Genomic DNA, 16,736 nt, shown 5'->3' on the forward strand with positions numbered 1-16,736 from the left:
CTCTAAGCCTCTGAAGGTGACTGAACCATTGCTCTCACAAGGCAATGGGCTGAGTTCAGTTTTGAGGGTTAGAGGTGGGAATCAACAGGTACAAATATAATCATTTTCCTTCCAGAATTATACAGGAAAGGAAACAATCTACTCATCTACTCTTAGTACCTCTGGAATTTGTTTCTAGTTCTTTTGAAACCAAGTACATACACATATCACACATGACACTGGCAAAATCCTTTCTGGAAATAACTGTTCATGGAAACAAAACAAGAAGAAAAACAGGAGGAAAAAATAATAAAGAAAAAAGAAAGAAACAAATAAAATAACAGAAGAGGTTATATCCCCAAACCTTTTTAGAAACAAACATGATACAAAAGAACAAAAACTAACACAGAAACCACAGGGCTCCAACACCAGACCTTTCAACACTGAGGACAAAACATTGATCATCAAAAGTCATGTTGTTCCAGATCTTGACACTGGAAGTCTTGCAATAGATGAACGATTTTCAAATATGAGTCCTGTGTGCTGCAGTGTCATGGCCACTTGTCTCTCAGTTCTCAGCCATGATCACACTTGATGCTTCAAAGCTCTGTCTTGTAATCAATGCATGATTTTAATATCCCGAAAGTCTATTGTTCTGACTTACAAAAGACATAAGAATCAAATTAATACTTTATTATCAAACACTATATACAACAGAGGTTGCTAATAATACAGAATTTAAAGAACATAGCTTTAAGTTTTACTTGTCTTTCCTTCGCCATCCAAGTACAGTACAAAACAATATTCTAAACTAACACGAAATGTTACCTTGTCTATTAAAGGATACACAGTATCCACTAAACTGACTGATCCTTATTTTCCCTGCTTTGTGTTGCAATGCCCTTGACAGCCAGGAGTGCAGGTCATGAGATTAAGTAAACTACCTAGGCTGAGGGAGAGTCAGCCCCTCAGACATGAGCTGGAGCAGATGAAGGGGAAAAGAGAAGAAATATCCTTAACTTGTACCAACATCTGCATTTAAAGCATCCAGAGATTTGAAATGCAACACAAAGCCCATCAGCATTTATGTACTTGGTATGACTGGGATTGCCTGATGCCATCAAGCATCAAACTGGCAGTGTCTGGTATGCTCCCAACCACCCCAGGGACCTGCCTTGCTGTTGCATCACTCATGTTGTTCCTCATCCACCTAGCAGGGCTCCATGATAACACAAAAGGTTGCATTTCACCAGGAGTAACAGTAGTGAAAATTGTTTCCTATGGATAAACATAGCAAAACATAATGGATAAACATATGGATAAACATATCTCAAATTCCAACATCATTCAGAGACAACGAATGAAAAATGAAGTCCCCATTTCTGCCTGAAATGGATGCTACTGGTACAACTGCCTACAATTGCTATTAATCATTTTAATATGGTTACCTATCATGCAACATAATCTGTATTCTGGTCAATAATCCGTTTGATAAGGTGCATTTTGATTAAGCTCACCTCATCCAAAGCTTTTTAATTCCCATCTACTGAAAGTATTAGTGTGTGTAACAAGCACATCCACATTAAAGAGAGAAAAGTACCAGACAGCCTGTAATGAGATGATTGCTTCCCTCCACTGTTTAGGCGCGTATCTTTTTCGTGTGCACATCACACAGGAGGAAATTTCCTAAATTCCTCCTGTAGGCACAAGCCCTGCATTAATGACTATGTTGTATGGTATCAGGCAAGCCCAGATCATAGTTTAGCATGCATAAAACCTCATGTTACATCTTAGATTTATTTTCCCCTTTCCTCTTTTTTTGACTAGTGGGCTGCTTCAACTTCTGGAAAGCTTTTCTACATCAAAAAAAAAAAAAAGAAAGCCCACAAAGTGCTGTCCATTAATGGTATCATTTAATTTCGTTACAGCAGATTTTTTCTTCAGAACTAATACAGAAAACTCTTGTTTTGTTTGAATGTGCTCTTTCTTTTGTTTCACATTTAATATAATTGTGACACCTTTTGTCAGAAAAGCTCCATTTCAGTCTTGGTCTGATATTTCTGTGATTATGCTTAGCAGTTCAAATTTCATGGCAGCCTACCCATGAATACCCCAAGGTATTCAATACCAAAAAATACCCCAAGGCTTACACTTCCTGGCAAATGACTTTTTAAAGTTCTATGCTAGCCAAGGCTCAGATTCCTTAAGCAGGGTCACTACTAATTCCACCAAAAAAGACAGCTCCATTTCCTAATTGCATCAAGGGCTACCATTTCTCTCACATGTTTAAATAGGACAAGCATATATACTCACTCTCAGCATAAAGTATATCTAAGTAATGTATTTTCTATTCTAGTGGATTTTTAAAAAAATATTTTGTTAAGTCTTTGGGAGCCCATCTAGTTTATCTCCAACTGATAAACACGTTTCCTCTACTCTTCAAACTGTGCTGGAAGGGGAAAGGATAAAAAAATCAACACTTGAATTCATATTCCACACGTCATTTCTTCCCCTTGCCAAACAATGCTACTAGACTGCCCTGGCTTCTTCTACATGTGGTTTATTCCCATGATTGAGGAACTTGTGGGAGAGACAAATCAAGAGCACACTGGAGATCCTGTGTCCCAAATGTGTTTCCTCTGGCCCCAGATGTCTTCTCTTAGCATGTATTAACACTCAGAGCAGCATCCAAGGCTATCAGCTACTAAGTCAGCGCTGGGGAAGGTCACTTTATTCTCAAAAGTGCCTCTGCATTTCAAGAAAAAAATTGTAGCACCACGGTGATTTGTTTTAAAATAAAATAATCCGGTGTGCATTATCCCCTTAAAACGAAATAACAGAGGCACTCATACCCCCAGTGAAGTTTCCTAAATCTGACCTTGCCTGCTGTGTGCTAACATTCCTAAATACTAACTTCTTCCTCTCACCAAAGACAGCTTTTCTACTTGTGAGCACAAATTTTACTGTCAAAGATGTTTTAAGACAGTCCAATAAGAAACATTGTCTTTCTCTTTCAGAAGCCTGTTAATTTAGAAACTCCTGGAGGAAATGGTGTTATCTCACATCTATTCTTATTATTTCTCATCCAGTCCTGACACGGTGACACAATGCCTTGCACAATCATCTTACAGTGCTGAAAGAGAAGGCATAAATATCGTATTGGAGAGAAAAACTCTCCCAGGCTTTCACTCACTTTTCTTATCATTCACTGACTGCATCTGCCACTATTCTTCCTTGTCCACATATGGATGACACAGTGAACTAACCGAGGTGACTTCCTAAAGGAGAATGCAGAGGAAAATAAGAGTCACTAGTGTCACTATTATAGTTTGGCATTTTCGTTTGGAGTCCTTTTATTTTTATGGAGGGGTTAAGAAAGTCACAGGGTACATAGGGATGGGTGCTGAAGCTAGTTATCCCCTTAAAATTTTTGCTGAGTTCAGGCTAAAAGGGAGAAGAAAAGGGAAAAGGGAAAAATAACAATTTGACATCTGCAAAAACAATAAAGTCCCTTTCCTGGGATGAACAGTTAGGTGGATCTTTGATGTTCCAAGACCCTGATATTTTCTGTGACTGGTTGTTGAAGCATACTGTGCTATAATATCAAAAGCATTGCCAGGAGGAATAGTAGAGTTGCCAAAAGCCGGCTGGGTATCCTTGGTGTCTGTGCTGTGTTCTCGCCACGGGATGGCTCGGCTGACTCATGTACAGTATCATCTGTTCAAACAGAAAGCATACATTCCAATGAGATTTTGCATCCTTAATAAACTCTCACTGAGCCAACAACTGTAAGTAGATTTCAGTGCCTTTATGAAATAGGGCAATGAACCTTGTGCTGTCATTGACTTTCACAAGCGTGTAATAATCTCATTATGTAACCAACTTGGGACTAAGTCTTGCATTTCTTACTGGCAAAACTCCCATTGAAGACCAGAGGAGCAGAAAGAGTGATTTCAGTGAATTGAGGAACGAAAGATTTCTCCTGTAATAAGACATTGTAGTTTTAGCTTTGGATGGTTTATTAAATAGCAATGTCAATAGTGAGGCAGTTAAATAAAAACATCTGATTTTAAAAAGGACTTGAAAAGGAGTTGCACATGCTCAGAATTAATTTTGCCGTTAATTCCCTTACTGATTTACAGATTTTGAATTTGAAATGAGAGCCTGGAAGACCAAGCATGTATTCCACTTCCACACATAAAATTTCCATGGAAGTTTACTGCATTTGAGGATGTGCAGGGGTATAAGACCTGTCTCCCCTTCTTGAAACAGGACTTTAAAAGCTAACACATGAAGTAATTAAAAAATAATCTGTCTGAGGCTTGCCATAAAAAGTCAGCACTGGGTTTGAATTTTCTTATTACTAAATTAATGAAGTAAGCTAAACCTTTTTAAGAAGTGTGAAGTGACCTCAAAATATATTCATAACATATTTTAGAATGCCTACATTTCCAGAAAAATTATTAGTATCTCACCACTTAGTGTAATAGGATCTCCCATTTTATGAAGCATGTTGACACACCTATGATGTATCTGTCTTGTAGCTCCCATCTCAACAAACTGCACTGCCAGGATTACACTGGGTGAAAACTGTGTAATTCAAATTAAAGGCACTAAGGGAAGCGGGATTCAGTCTACTGGGATCACCATGTTGCTTTGGCATGGAGCCTTTCACATTACCTAGCTTTAGCTTGCAACCTGCTCCCTCCCTTTCATATCCTTGACACCTAGCACAAAAGCAGGTAGAGCACTTAACATAATTTAGGTTAATAGGCTCTTCAGCCTCAGTTTGGTTACACGGCAAAATGCACAGTAAACTAGATTAGCAATCTATTGCAAGTCTTTTTTCCATTTGTAACTGATGCTACAATTGTGTCAGGCTTACCAAAGGGTCTTCAGTGCTGCTCAAGGTAAAAGTATGAAAAGCAAGCACTGATCAGCTATAAATACATCCACATTCATAAGAAAGGGACATAATCAGATGAAAGCCCCACTGATGTCAGTGGGAAAGACTGGCTGGAATGACTTTGGTCACAGCTCCTCACCATGTGTAACAGACACTCCCAGGCACTTTGGCCCTGAAGGAGACCCTAATACTTTTCCTCCATAATTATTCCAAAGGAATCTAAAAATTTCAGCCAACACTGGTTATTGAAAACTACCAGTTTCAGTGGTTGTCAGTATCATAAGTTGTTTCACATCCGAGTTCTGAGTTTAATTCTTGTACTTTGGTGACACTGCAATACAGTACTTCACAAGACCAGCTTCTCAACCAAATCATACTGTAAGAAGTTAAATGGAAAAAATATCTTTGTTCCAACTGTCTGTCCTACCTCTTATATACCTTCATATATTTAGAGTAAACTCTTCCCACTTTGAAAACATTTACTCACTGCTGATGAACTTAAACTATCGGAAAGGACTGATGTGCATTACCTTTTACCTTTTGCATCATCAATAGAACTGCAAATAAGTCTGAATTTGCAACACTGAATGTCAACAGTTTTGTTCTAATTACATCCATGAGTAAGTACTAAAACACAATAGGGCAGAACTAGTGTAGAGCAGTAATAAATCCTCATTCTCTTTGACTATCAGGTACTGCCATGACTGGAACTATTGGCTATTTTGGCTATTGCTAAAAACAAACAAACAAACAAACACAAAACCAAAACAAAAAAAAACCCAAAACAATTAAAAAGCCCTAAAGAGATTACTTATTTTAAATGAAAAATATCGAGATCTGTTATGACGCCATTTTTATAAAGCCATTCTTCACAGGAGAATTAATTTTCATGTTACATTAAGTGGCTTCTTTCATGAAATCATCTGGGTTTTCTGTGAATGCAATCCCGAGGTCTCTGCACTCGTATATTGGAGCATGCAATTCATCTCTAGATCTCAAAATCACTTCACAAATATTATTTTCCTTGGAGATGCAGAGTTATAATGCTGCACAATCTTTAATGCTTAAGGAAAAGGTTTTGCTTTATTTTAAACCCTGAAAGGCAAGTGATGAAGAGAACAAAATTCCTGAGTAAAATCTGGAAGGTGATTGCTAAAGACTGGGAATACCACCAGTAATTAGAAAAAAATATTTTCACAGCCATGAATTTTCCAAATCACATAGCTCTACATCATATGCTTCAGGTATAATCTTTCCAGATATCCACAGCTGCAATTCTTATTTAGGAACCTTTTTGTTTTATTATTAAGGAGAAAGAGAAGAGGAGGAATAGAGCCAACTACTTTCATAACTTCTAAAACAAGTTTGGTCTCTATAGACCAGTTTTCTACAAGTTCCTGAGCAAAACTAGTGAAATTGCAAGGGTTCAAAAATAACACAAATGGTGATTTTTAAAAGAAAAGTGACAGTAAGTAATTTGCTGCCTTCCAATTCTTTTTTCTACTGTGGAAGAAGACAGTGGCAGGCTAGGGGAGAGTACAGGATCAGGAGATGCACACCATAGGCAGGAAAATTAGTACACGATGCAGATCACATGGAACAGGATCCACGTGTCTAACAACCTAAAAACAGAAAAGTGTGACAGCAGCTGGCAGATCTGGGAAATGACTGATTACCTAATGGTGACTGGTCCAAATAATAATGCAAATATAGATCGATGTCAGGAGTGGCAACTTTTTGGTAGCAAACCTTTTTATTAAAGCTATTCTTTCCTTCAGGTAACACATATAGTATTTAATCTCAGATTGCAGGATGGTCTTCGTATGATTTTGGCTCCCTGATTTGTCTGTTGCTTTCTAACAATATGCTTTTGTGATGATACTAGTTAGGTATAGCCATTTAATGGGATGTGAGCAGCACTGCTGAAAAAATACGCTCAGCAAGTTCACTAAAATCAGCCATTTATTACTCAGATGGTGTCTTTTGAAAAACAAACAACAGGAGAAATACACATTAATTAGCCTATGTTCACCAAACCACAAAACATTAAAAAGTGCATTGGGTTACTAGATTCATAGGTTACCTAGAGATAGGGAAAGTTCACCCCTAATACCTTCTGTAGAAGAATACTGGTAATTAATGTACGAATGTATTTACATGTACCCTCCTTGCATTTAGATTTGCTTAGATAACAGCTTTTATTCTCAAAACCAAAATTTTTAGAAGAGTTCTGAAAATCCTCTTAAAGAAAAATAATAAAATCTGTTGTGCATCCACAGTTAAATAATTCAAAATGGGTAACTTGTGAAAGGCTTATTTATACTTCTGTAAAAATAATGACTTTTAGTTAAAGGAACTGCAGATAACAAAAAGCAAAAAAAATAGTATATTACTTCGTACCAAATGGGACATCACTTTCAAATAGCACAAAAGAAAAAAAAAATTGGTAATCTGTTCTTTAAGGTACATCCAAAATGGTATGTGCAAGGTATTTTGTCTGGTATAATTTGTTTATTTAACTGTGTCAGTGTGTAGGTACATGTGAAATAAACAGGTAAAACTACTATTGCAAATACTTTTCCTATATAGCCACCTAATTTTAATGTCATGAGCCATCCCATTTAATTTGGTGGGATTACTCAAACATCTAGAATTAAACATGCTTCTATCTGTCAGAAACCTGAGCCATACAAACAGTACATGTGCACATGTGAGAGACACATTAGCTTGACTGATGATGGAGGTTAATGTAACTTTGCCCTGGGCAGGTGGGGGACTTTACCATAGCAAGCATTATTCTTATTCTTCAGGCAGTGTTTTGCAAAACATAGGCAGAAAATCCCCCCAAAAAACTTAAGTTTGCTTCAATAAAACAGGATAGGAATTTACATATAACTCTGTGTGTGTGTGCACGCGCGTGCGCATGCACACACGTGTGTATGTAAGAATTATACTTTGCATAACAAAATATACATACAAATATATATAATTTTAAAGGATTAATTTCTTAAACACTAATTCTGTCAGTCCAGCATTAAATATGAAATGGTTCTTTTTTTCTGAAAGTATTTTTAAATTACATAATAAATGAAATGTGCCAATTGACTTTACTTGTAAAACTTTGGGCCCAGTTAGTAAACAGTGCTTTGCCAGCATGCTGGGTGTTTGGCTTGGATGGGCCAGTGACTTCAGGGTAATGGTGGAAATTTTACACTGGCACACACCGTATTTTATTAAATCACATCATCCAAAAACCAAATAAAGCAACATTTTTCCTCCTCTGCATTAAACAAGCATACAGGAAATATACCGTAAGAGATATTAGCACTGCTAGAAATGTGCAAAAGCAGAGCAGTTGTATCATGTAAAGCATGCAGAGAGAAGAGGGGAAAAAAAAAGTCCTGAAACAGCAGAGGGATACATGCATTTGTTAAAAGAGATTCTCTAAGCATACTAACCTGCTGGTTCTAATGAATTTTCTACTTTGTCGTTAACATCGAAAACACGATCATGAACACCTATAGTTTTCATACAGCTGTCTATAACAAAAATAGAGATAACAGCCAAATATGTTAGTGAGACACCCTTAAACTTCCCACTTTTCTTTTCTTCTCTTTTTTATCTATTTAATATATATTTTTAAACATACTCATATTTTAAAGTCTATGGTACTTGTTCAACTGCCAGTATAGTCTTCCATTCATACAACAGTTTAAGAAACAAGAAGTTAGCAACTGCCATGTAATTAAAACAGAGCTTGAGAAATTATGAGAAATACAATGAAAATCATAACACAAATGTTGCTGTGCAGAACAGGTACAGAAGATTTAACAGTAAAAAAAAAAAAAAAGATTTACTGCTGTTTACTAGATCACACAGAAAAGCATGTATTAGAAAGCCACCCTTAAAAGCTTAATACGAAGAACTTACTTGCTGGTCGCACAAAGACCTTAAGCTTTAGACAGGACCTCCTTCCATTATCTGGGATCGCAGAAGCTGTAAATAGGGAAGAAGGAAAGGCAAGTGGAAGAGTAAGAGAGTGAAAATGCAAATAATCTTTTGTGCCAAAATAAAATACCCTTTCTCTTCCCTTCATCTGAAGGGCTGGACACATTTCAGCCTCTGCATGTAAGGACTTCAAGTGCACAAGGTATCATGATTATGCAAAAGCAGGGAAAGTACTGTAGATTTTATTTTAATTCATTTTTTAAATTAGTTTACACAGAAGAAGTGAAGCACATGGTATTTTCAATATTTCATTATCTCCTTTCACCTTTCCACACCTTTTTGTCAAGTGGTTGTTTAATGTTTTCTGCTGTAATGCAGGCATCTACTCAAAAATACACATAATAATAATAGTAATTAAGATCAGTTAAAGAAAACCTAGTCTTGAAACACTAGGCCACAGACTTCAGGAACCCAAAAAGGGATGAAAAAAACCCCAAATTACACTGAAGGTGACGATGCTAAAACAGAACTATCTATCTACTCCCACAGAAGTAGAAATACACAACATTAAATTCTACAGCAGAATCAGCCTCCATATGCTCCCACACATCTGCCTTTGTTGAGAAAACACTTATCATGCTTCAGTCAAATCATGATTACTCATGTTACTTAACTAACAAACCAAAACATGCTTATTCCTTCTTTCTGCCCTTCCTCATAATCTCCCATTGAAAGTATTTTATTTTAAGAGTACTTACTACATTAAGAGAAAAACAGTAAGTGGAAGCAACATGTCTAGCTCTAATGCAAAAATATCACATACATAAGACTCTTGTCATCATCTGCTTATTTCCCAGGAACAAGTGCTACTCTGAAAACTTCCTTTATAGAACTGTGCTTGCCTCAAAATACAGGATCATAGGGAAATATACCTGCCTGCCACCACAGACTGGACTCCCTAGCATATTGTCTGGCAATCTGAACACGTTGATAACTTTCATCAATGTCTGCAATTTTGAAATTGTACATTGGCCTGCAGTTCAACATGCACACTGGTAACCACATAAATTGACTTAGGCATGCAGATTTTCACTTGTGAATGACTATTTGCATATACATTTTTTTGCCCTTGAAGAAACCCTGAAAAGCTATAGCTGAAAAATATTGCCTGAAGAACAGCAATGCAATTTATATTTCATTGCCTAATTTTCCACCTCATTCAAAAAGCTCTGTATTACGGCAGGACAAGTTGCCTTTTGCAGAAAATGGCAACTACTGGAAGCTGTCTAAATTAACAAAAGATGATTGGACTTGCAAAATGTTAATTTGTTATCACTGTTACATCCATTTTTATTAATTCTGTCCCCGTTTGTGACAGATAACTAAAATTATTTATATACAGACTCCTGAATGCACACACTTTGTCTTCATGCTATGCTCACTCTCTATGCAATAAAGGGCTCCTCAGCTAACTTAAAGTTAAATCCCTCAGTCATTGATGATGTGTTTTCAAGGCACGCATCAGCAAACACATTCTTATCAAGACTTTCCTAGAAGAGCTTACCAAGAAGAACTAGCAAATGCGGTACAAACACAAAAAGAGCAAAGTTTGAGCTCAATACAGCTAATGCTGTGGTTCTACATCTGCTGGGAAGTGGTTGAAAAATTGTTTCCTTTTAATCAAAAGACAAAAATGTGTAGAAATGGTGCCCTCCTGCTTCACAATTGCAAGCAGTTAAGAAGTGTTAACAGCTGGCTTTGCTGTCGGCTGTTACTAAATCAAAGTCAGAAAAACCCCCTTTAATGACATTTACAGTAACTGGTGTGTTATTTAGGGCACAGTATTTGCACTTTGTGGTTATATTCAGGAAATTGTGTCCTTTCTGTGGCTCTCAACTGGCTAAATGCTTTGCTCAGACTAAACAAGCAGCTGTAGATTTCTCAAAAGATAAGAATCCTATAGTTATTAACACAGTACTAGCATAAAGGCAGAAACAACATTTCCAACATAAGCAAAAATAGAGTCCATACAGTAATTTTAATACTAATGAATTTTTCCTGATCAGAAATTATTTCAGAAGTGCATCATGACACACATTTATTTAAAGGCAAGTTTTAGCTTTGATGTGTACATGCTGTTGTTTATGTCCATAAAATAAGCACATTTGGGCACACTGCTGTTTATTGGAATGCTCTGTTAGTCAGTGATTAACCAGGATACCACTGACTAGCTACGATAGCTATGAGCTAATAATATTCTATCTGGAAAAAGACAGAAAATTAATGCTTTGTATATATAAAGTTTATACGTGTACATAATATTTGCACACACTTCAAAGCAAACAACAGTGATTGGCCATTTTTTCTTTGGGGAAAAAAAAAATCTATTCCATGCTTAAATCTTTTTACATTAGTCCTCACACAGGTTTCTGTACTATAGACTATACCATGAACTGCAGTACTATTGCAACCATAACAGTTGCATTTAACTCATCATCCCAGAAACGGATCCAGCTTTAGTGGTAAGTATGAAAAAGTGTCTTCCTTTCCAGGGAAATTGGGTACTGTCAATGTTTGCAGTAAGCCCAGAAAGATTTCTTTTTAATCTATGTTTTACTGTTTCAGAAGGAATAATAAGAATGAAAAAAAATCAAGTAACATATTGTTCTGTTCTTACATCTGCCTCAATAACCAAGAAAATGGTATAAAGGAATACACTGCAACTTCTTTGGCCTTCCTGAGAAATTAAGAACTGTTTGGCAAGCACAATGAATGCACTAATTTTTTTTTCTTCCCTCCTTCTCCCTCCCTTTCTTTTCTCCTTTTCATCTTAAAAGAAAAAATGCAGACCAGCTGCAGTATTTTCCTCAAGACCAGATGTCTCACCCACAGGAAAGAATCAGGTTGGCTTCTATCATTTGTCTTCCTCCCATACACATTGCAGAAAGTGTGTCAGTAGTGTTCTGTTCTCTCCTCCGTCTTCTTTATTCTGCAATATTTTCAGCAGTATCCTATAAAAACCCTGCCTGTTGGATTAAGATGTCCAGGATATGATGGCAACAGCTGGGATTATTTTCTCCCCTCTTTCAGCAGCAAGCTCAAGATACTTTTTCTCTTAATGTTAGGCACATCACATTTGCTGTTTACTACTGAAAGCCAAGAGTCCTCATTACATCTAGGGTTTTTTGTAAGCAAATGCCTCAAAGCTTGAACTCAAGTTGATGCTTGAAGTCCTATTCTTCTACATGAAAGTAGCTTTAATGGCAAACTCTTGCAGAAGAGGACAGAACTCCAAATCAGAGTGACTTACCAACCAGAAATTTGACCAAAAGCTACAAAGAAATACCAAATGACAAAAGCAACACAGCAGAAATTATAAATGGCACATATTAATATATACTTAAAATAAATGCTAAATATGCTTTTTCTGAAGCAGAAGTTATGATGAAGCTAGGACCTAAGAAAAGCTGAAGCTTACATGAAAAATTGTGGGATCAGTTTGAACAAAAAATCTCCTCTCAAACTGACTGCAACAGAAAAAAAATCAAGTCTTGACTTTAGGACCTAAAGGTAGAAAAGACCAAAGCATTAGCAGAAGAAAGTTCAGTGGTTTAAAGGTGTTTTAGTTTCCAGGAAAGGTGGGTTTCCAATGCAGCAGAGTCCGGCAAATTCCCTGACACGCTTGCATGCCTGCAAGAGAGCAACATTTGCTGAAGGCCAGAGAGGAGAGAGAGAACTGCTTTTTGTCAACTCAGATCTGTTAAAATTGCTTCCAGGTAAACTATTGCTGTTGTTGCTACATTCCAGTGAAATTAGCCATAGTATACAAAAAGTATTACTATTCTAAGTCATGCAAAGAGATAGTTCATCCTTCTTTCTACACAAAACCAGCTTAGTCCCTAAGGCTTTGGTGTAAGGCTTTTCTATTCATTCACTTTAAATGTGGTATTAGCTATAAAACAGAGTCCAGTTCTGAGAGCAGGAAGCCTCTGATGCTGTCCCAAGCAACACTTTCCATTTCAAAAGCCAAAAATCCCAAGAAAAGAATGGCAATTGAAACCTTGCTGCACAACAAAAAGAAACCTTTGGAAAAAAGATCCCTTATAAGAAGCATAAGAGGTTATAGCCTCTTTTTTTCCATTAATTATATTAAAATAGAAAAGGTCTGACTGGCTTAGTTTGTGGCAGAAAGAATTACAATGTAAAACAGAAGAACTCTGCACTGTTGCTAGTTCCTATATGCTATCACATTTCCTATTATAATTTACTCTTTCCTTGCCCTACTTTACCAGCAACTTCATGACAAACTTCCAGGTTTCTCTTTTAAAGAACATGTTTTAGACTTCATGGTTACACAAAGACTTGGAGTTAGAAGGAAGTGCACAATAAAATCCCTCTGAAATCACAAGATATATGAAAACACCTCAATGATAATTAAAATAACTGGTTTGGTCTCTTCATTATTTTTTTTAATAGGAAAATTCCATTATTCAGAAGAAATTCAAGTAATGATCTCTGTATTCTTGAGATCATATAATCATCATAGAATCACAGAATGGTTTGGGTTGGAAGGGACCTTAAAGATCATCTAGTTCTGCCTCCCTTGCCATGAGCAAGAACATCTCCCACTAGACCAGGCTGCTCAAAGCTCCATCCAACCTGACCTTAAACACTTCCAGGGATAGGGCATCCACAACTTCTCTGGGCAACCTGTTCCAGTGCCACCTTCACAGTAAAGAGTTTCTTCCTTATATCCAATCTATATCTACCCCTCTTTCAGATTACAACCATTATCCCTTGTCCTGTCACTACACTTTCTGATGTAAAGTCCCTCCCCATCTTTTCTGTAGGACTCTTTTAGGTACTGGAAGGCTGCGATAAGGTCTTGGATTCTTCCACAGGCTGAAAAACCCCAAGTCTTTCAGCCTGTCTTCATAGAAGAGGTGCTCCAGCCCCCTGATCATCTTGTGGCCCTTTTATGAACTCTCTCAAGAAGGTCCATGTCTTTCCTGCACTGAAGGTTCCAGAACTGGACACAGTACTCCAGGTGGGGTCTCACTGGAGCAGAGTAGAGGGGCAGAATAACCTCCCTCAACCTGCTAGCCACACTTCTGGATATGGTTGGCTTTTTGGGCTGAAAGCACACATTGCCAACTCATGTTAAACTTATCATCAACCAACACACACAAGTCCTTCTCCTCAGGACTGCTCTGAATGCATTCTCCACTCAGCTTGTATTTGTGCTTGGGATTGCCCCTACCCAGGTGCAGGACCTTGCACTTCACCTTGTTGAACTTCACGAGGTTCAATTAAAATTTCTCTTCCATTAGTTGAACTAGAAAAAAACCCAAACCACACAATAAACTACTGGACATAGGACTAGATCCAAGCTGGATCCAAATATGGGACCATAAAGACAACTTAGATGAGAAAATTTCTCTTCTCTGAACCACTTCTGGCTACTATTTTTACACCATGTAAGGAAAGGAAAGACAGCAAAGAAAGTTATTTTCTTCTCATCTAGAGCCAAACCATAAATACTTCAGTATTTGCTCGCTATATTTAAATATGAAAAAAAAAATACAGCTCCCCTCATCCCACTCGTAAGCAGTTCTGTGATAACAGGTCCTAACCTAACATAACCTAACAGGTCCTTCCTCAGCCATATAAGGCTTAGCAGAGTTATTTAATGTATGCAGAAAGCCACAGATAGAGAACAAAAAGTAACATACACAGAAAACAGTGCAGGGTTTTTTGACAAAGTTTTGCAGTTTAATTTACTATGTTAAATCCCCAAAACTCCTTAACAGAGTCATCAGGATATGTCCCAATCAACCTACAAAATAAGGTAATTAAAAAGTAAATGTACAAAAAAGCAAATGTATTAAAATTTCAAAGTAACTATTATGACCAGCTAGTCATGTGACAAAAGCTGTAATTAAGTATTTTCTTTCATGAGATAGGCAGCGGTTTGGCTGGCAACTATCTGAGACTGATTTTCTATCCTGAGTTTCTTTTAGGATGTTGCATATAAAAATTGTCCCAACAGTACTGTTTACTGATATTCACAGGTAATCAGTGGTTTCCTCTGCTTGTCTCCTCACTAATTCTTAGCTTTCTAATGACAGCATCGCTCCTTTTCCTAAGATACAAGTCCTGATATAAAAAAAAAATCATAAATGCAATTCAAATACTCACTTAGCACTACAAATATATTTAATATTCAAGGCACAATCCACGATGGGCCCTATTAGCAAAACTGGAATTGTTCAGTGTACAAATAGCCCTCTATCTATCTAAGTCAGTTAGATTGCACCTTTATTTTAGAACAGGGAGGACACTGTTAAAGGTTCATCATTTGCTTATGCAGAAACCCAGTACCCCACACTGTATCTCCTCATGGTCCTGATATAAAAAGATGCAGATATTCTGCAGATTATAATTCTCTTACTATTTTGTATTTCAAGTTTTTATTAACAGTGTACTTGGAGTATTCTCCGAAAGACTATAAAGCAGCATTTGTTAAACACTTTGGACACAAGTCTGTTCTCACTATATATTCAGAAACTGTGATGAATGTTTTCTTCTGTTCTCTGCTAACATGTCCAGCAAGCATAGTCTCCTTGTAGAGAAGATCTGAAAAATCTCACCAAGATCTCACCTCAGTTCATTGCAGATATACTATTACTAGCACCCTCTATGTGTTACACAAATTCTGGCACTGATAAAGGCTTCCCAACCTCAAGCACTGAATGGAAGTATTGGTTCAGACTAAGAATCCAATAGATAATTGATTTTGAACTTCTGCTTAGCACACTAAATAGAGATGCCACTTAGCATATAACTGGAGTAGACACCTAGCACTTACTGCTCAATCAAAACAAGTCGCACTTCTAACTTCTGTAATCACATGAAGAAACACCACAAGGAGAGAACATGCAGCAACTACATACACAGGACACTGTGTGTTGTAAATCAAAAATTTATGTTCACAAAGTCCTTCCACTCTCTTAGTCCTGTAAGTTACAGACAATGTCTTCAGGAGAAAATATTTATAGGGATTTGCCTCTAGCCCTTTCAGGCACAATACCCTTCCCACTAGTCAAATCCAATATGCAGGCAACCTTATACAACCTGCAAATCATAATTCCACCAACCTGAAGTGTTTTAGCATTCAATATCCTATGTCAGCTACACATAGAAAGTTTTATTTTTAAGAACAGCCATCTGTTTCTTGTTTTTTAAAGAAATGAGTATATGTGAGCATTAAAAATGCAGTTTTCCATTATGCTTGCTACAGGCAATATTTCTCAATTTGTGCAAGTAAAAAAAAAATAGCCCATTAGTTGTTAGAAGAGCTGAGCCTTTCCCCTGTAGATTTTAATGTGATTTACCACACAACACAAATGTATGCAAATTATCCAGGTAAATGCAGAATTACTTATTAATATTCTTCTCACAATTTAGATTGAAAAAAGTTACAAATTTGCATAAATAGTAGAACTGAAGAAGTTAGCTAGAATTTAATGAATCAATAAAACACTCCTTTGTGTGCATACATGAAGTAAGGCCCACACCTAAGGAAAACAAAGGGGTCTTCAAAATTAATAATCAAAACAGAAGCTACCTGAAAGGATTTATCAATCATTTTATCTTTGTAAGTAAGTAAGTGTTAAAATAAAAAATTAAAAACAGATAAATATTGTTCCTTTGAAATCCCAGCTTTCACCAATACCTGAGTTTAATTTAAAAAAGAATCTTTGTATGTTTGTTCTTTCATTCCAACATATCAGCAAGTTTTGTTCTGCTAGCATAAACACGACTCCATCCCAAGAAAATTAAACTACTGAGTGTCCATTATCTACTCATTCTTATAGAATCATAGAATCAAAGAATGGTTTAG

General features: G+C 36.8%; 1 protein-coding gene across 1 annotated transcript; it reads right to left on the bottom strand.

Moving 5' to 3' along the window:
- Positions 1-3,574: 3,574 nt before the first annotated feature.
- On the bottom strand, positions 3,575-9,862 carry LOC104542809 (ephrin-A5-like). The gene is made up of 4 exons (XM_010187252.1): positions 9,766-9,862; positions 8,816-8,881; positions 8,344-8,424; positions 3,575-3,696 (listed from the first exon to the last, which is right to left on the bottom strand). Exons 1-4 carry the CDS (start codon positions 9,860-9,862, stop codon positions 3,575-3,577), a joined length of 366 nt encoding a protein of 121 aa, XP_010185554.1.
- Between the last annotated feature and the right edge of the window lie 6,874 nt (positions 9,863-16,736).

Source organism: Mesitornis unicolor, unplaced genomic scaffold, assembly GCF_000695765.1.
Source record: "Mesitornis unicolor isolate BGI_N332 unplaced genomic scaffold, ASM69576v1 scaffold39290, whole genome shotgun sequence".
Lineage (NCBI taxonomy): Eukaryota > Metazoa > Chordata > Aves > Mesitornithiformes > Mesitornithidae > Mesitornis > Mesitornis unicolor.

What these genes read in the sequence shown, in the direction of transcription:
- LOC104542809 (XM_010187252.1), bottom strand. Translation starts at nt 9,862, where the DNA reads ATGTACAATTTCAAAATTGCAGACATTGATGAAAGTTATCAACGTGTT. An exon ending in CAGTCTGTGGTGGCAGGCAG is followed by an intron (nt 8,882 to 9,765) that starts GTATATTTCCCT and finishes CCCTATTTACAG; the next exon opens with CTTCTGCGATCCCAGATAAT. An exon ending in AAATTCATTAGAACCAGCAG is followed by an intron (nt 3,697 to 8,343) that starts GTTAGTATGCTT and finishes CTGTTTGAACAG; the next exon opens with ATGATACTGTACATGAGTCA.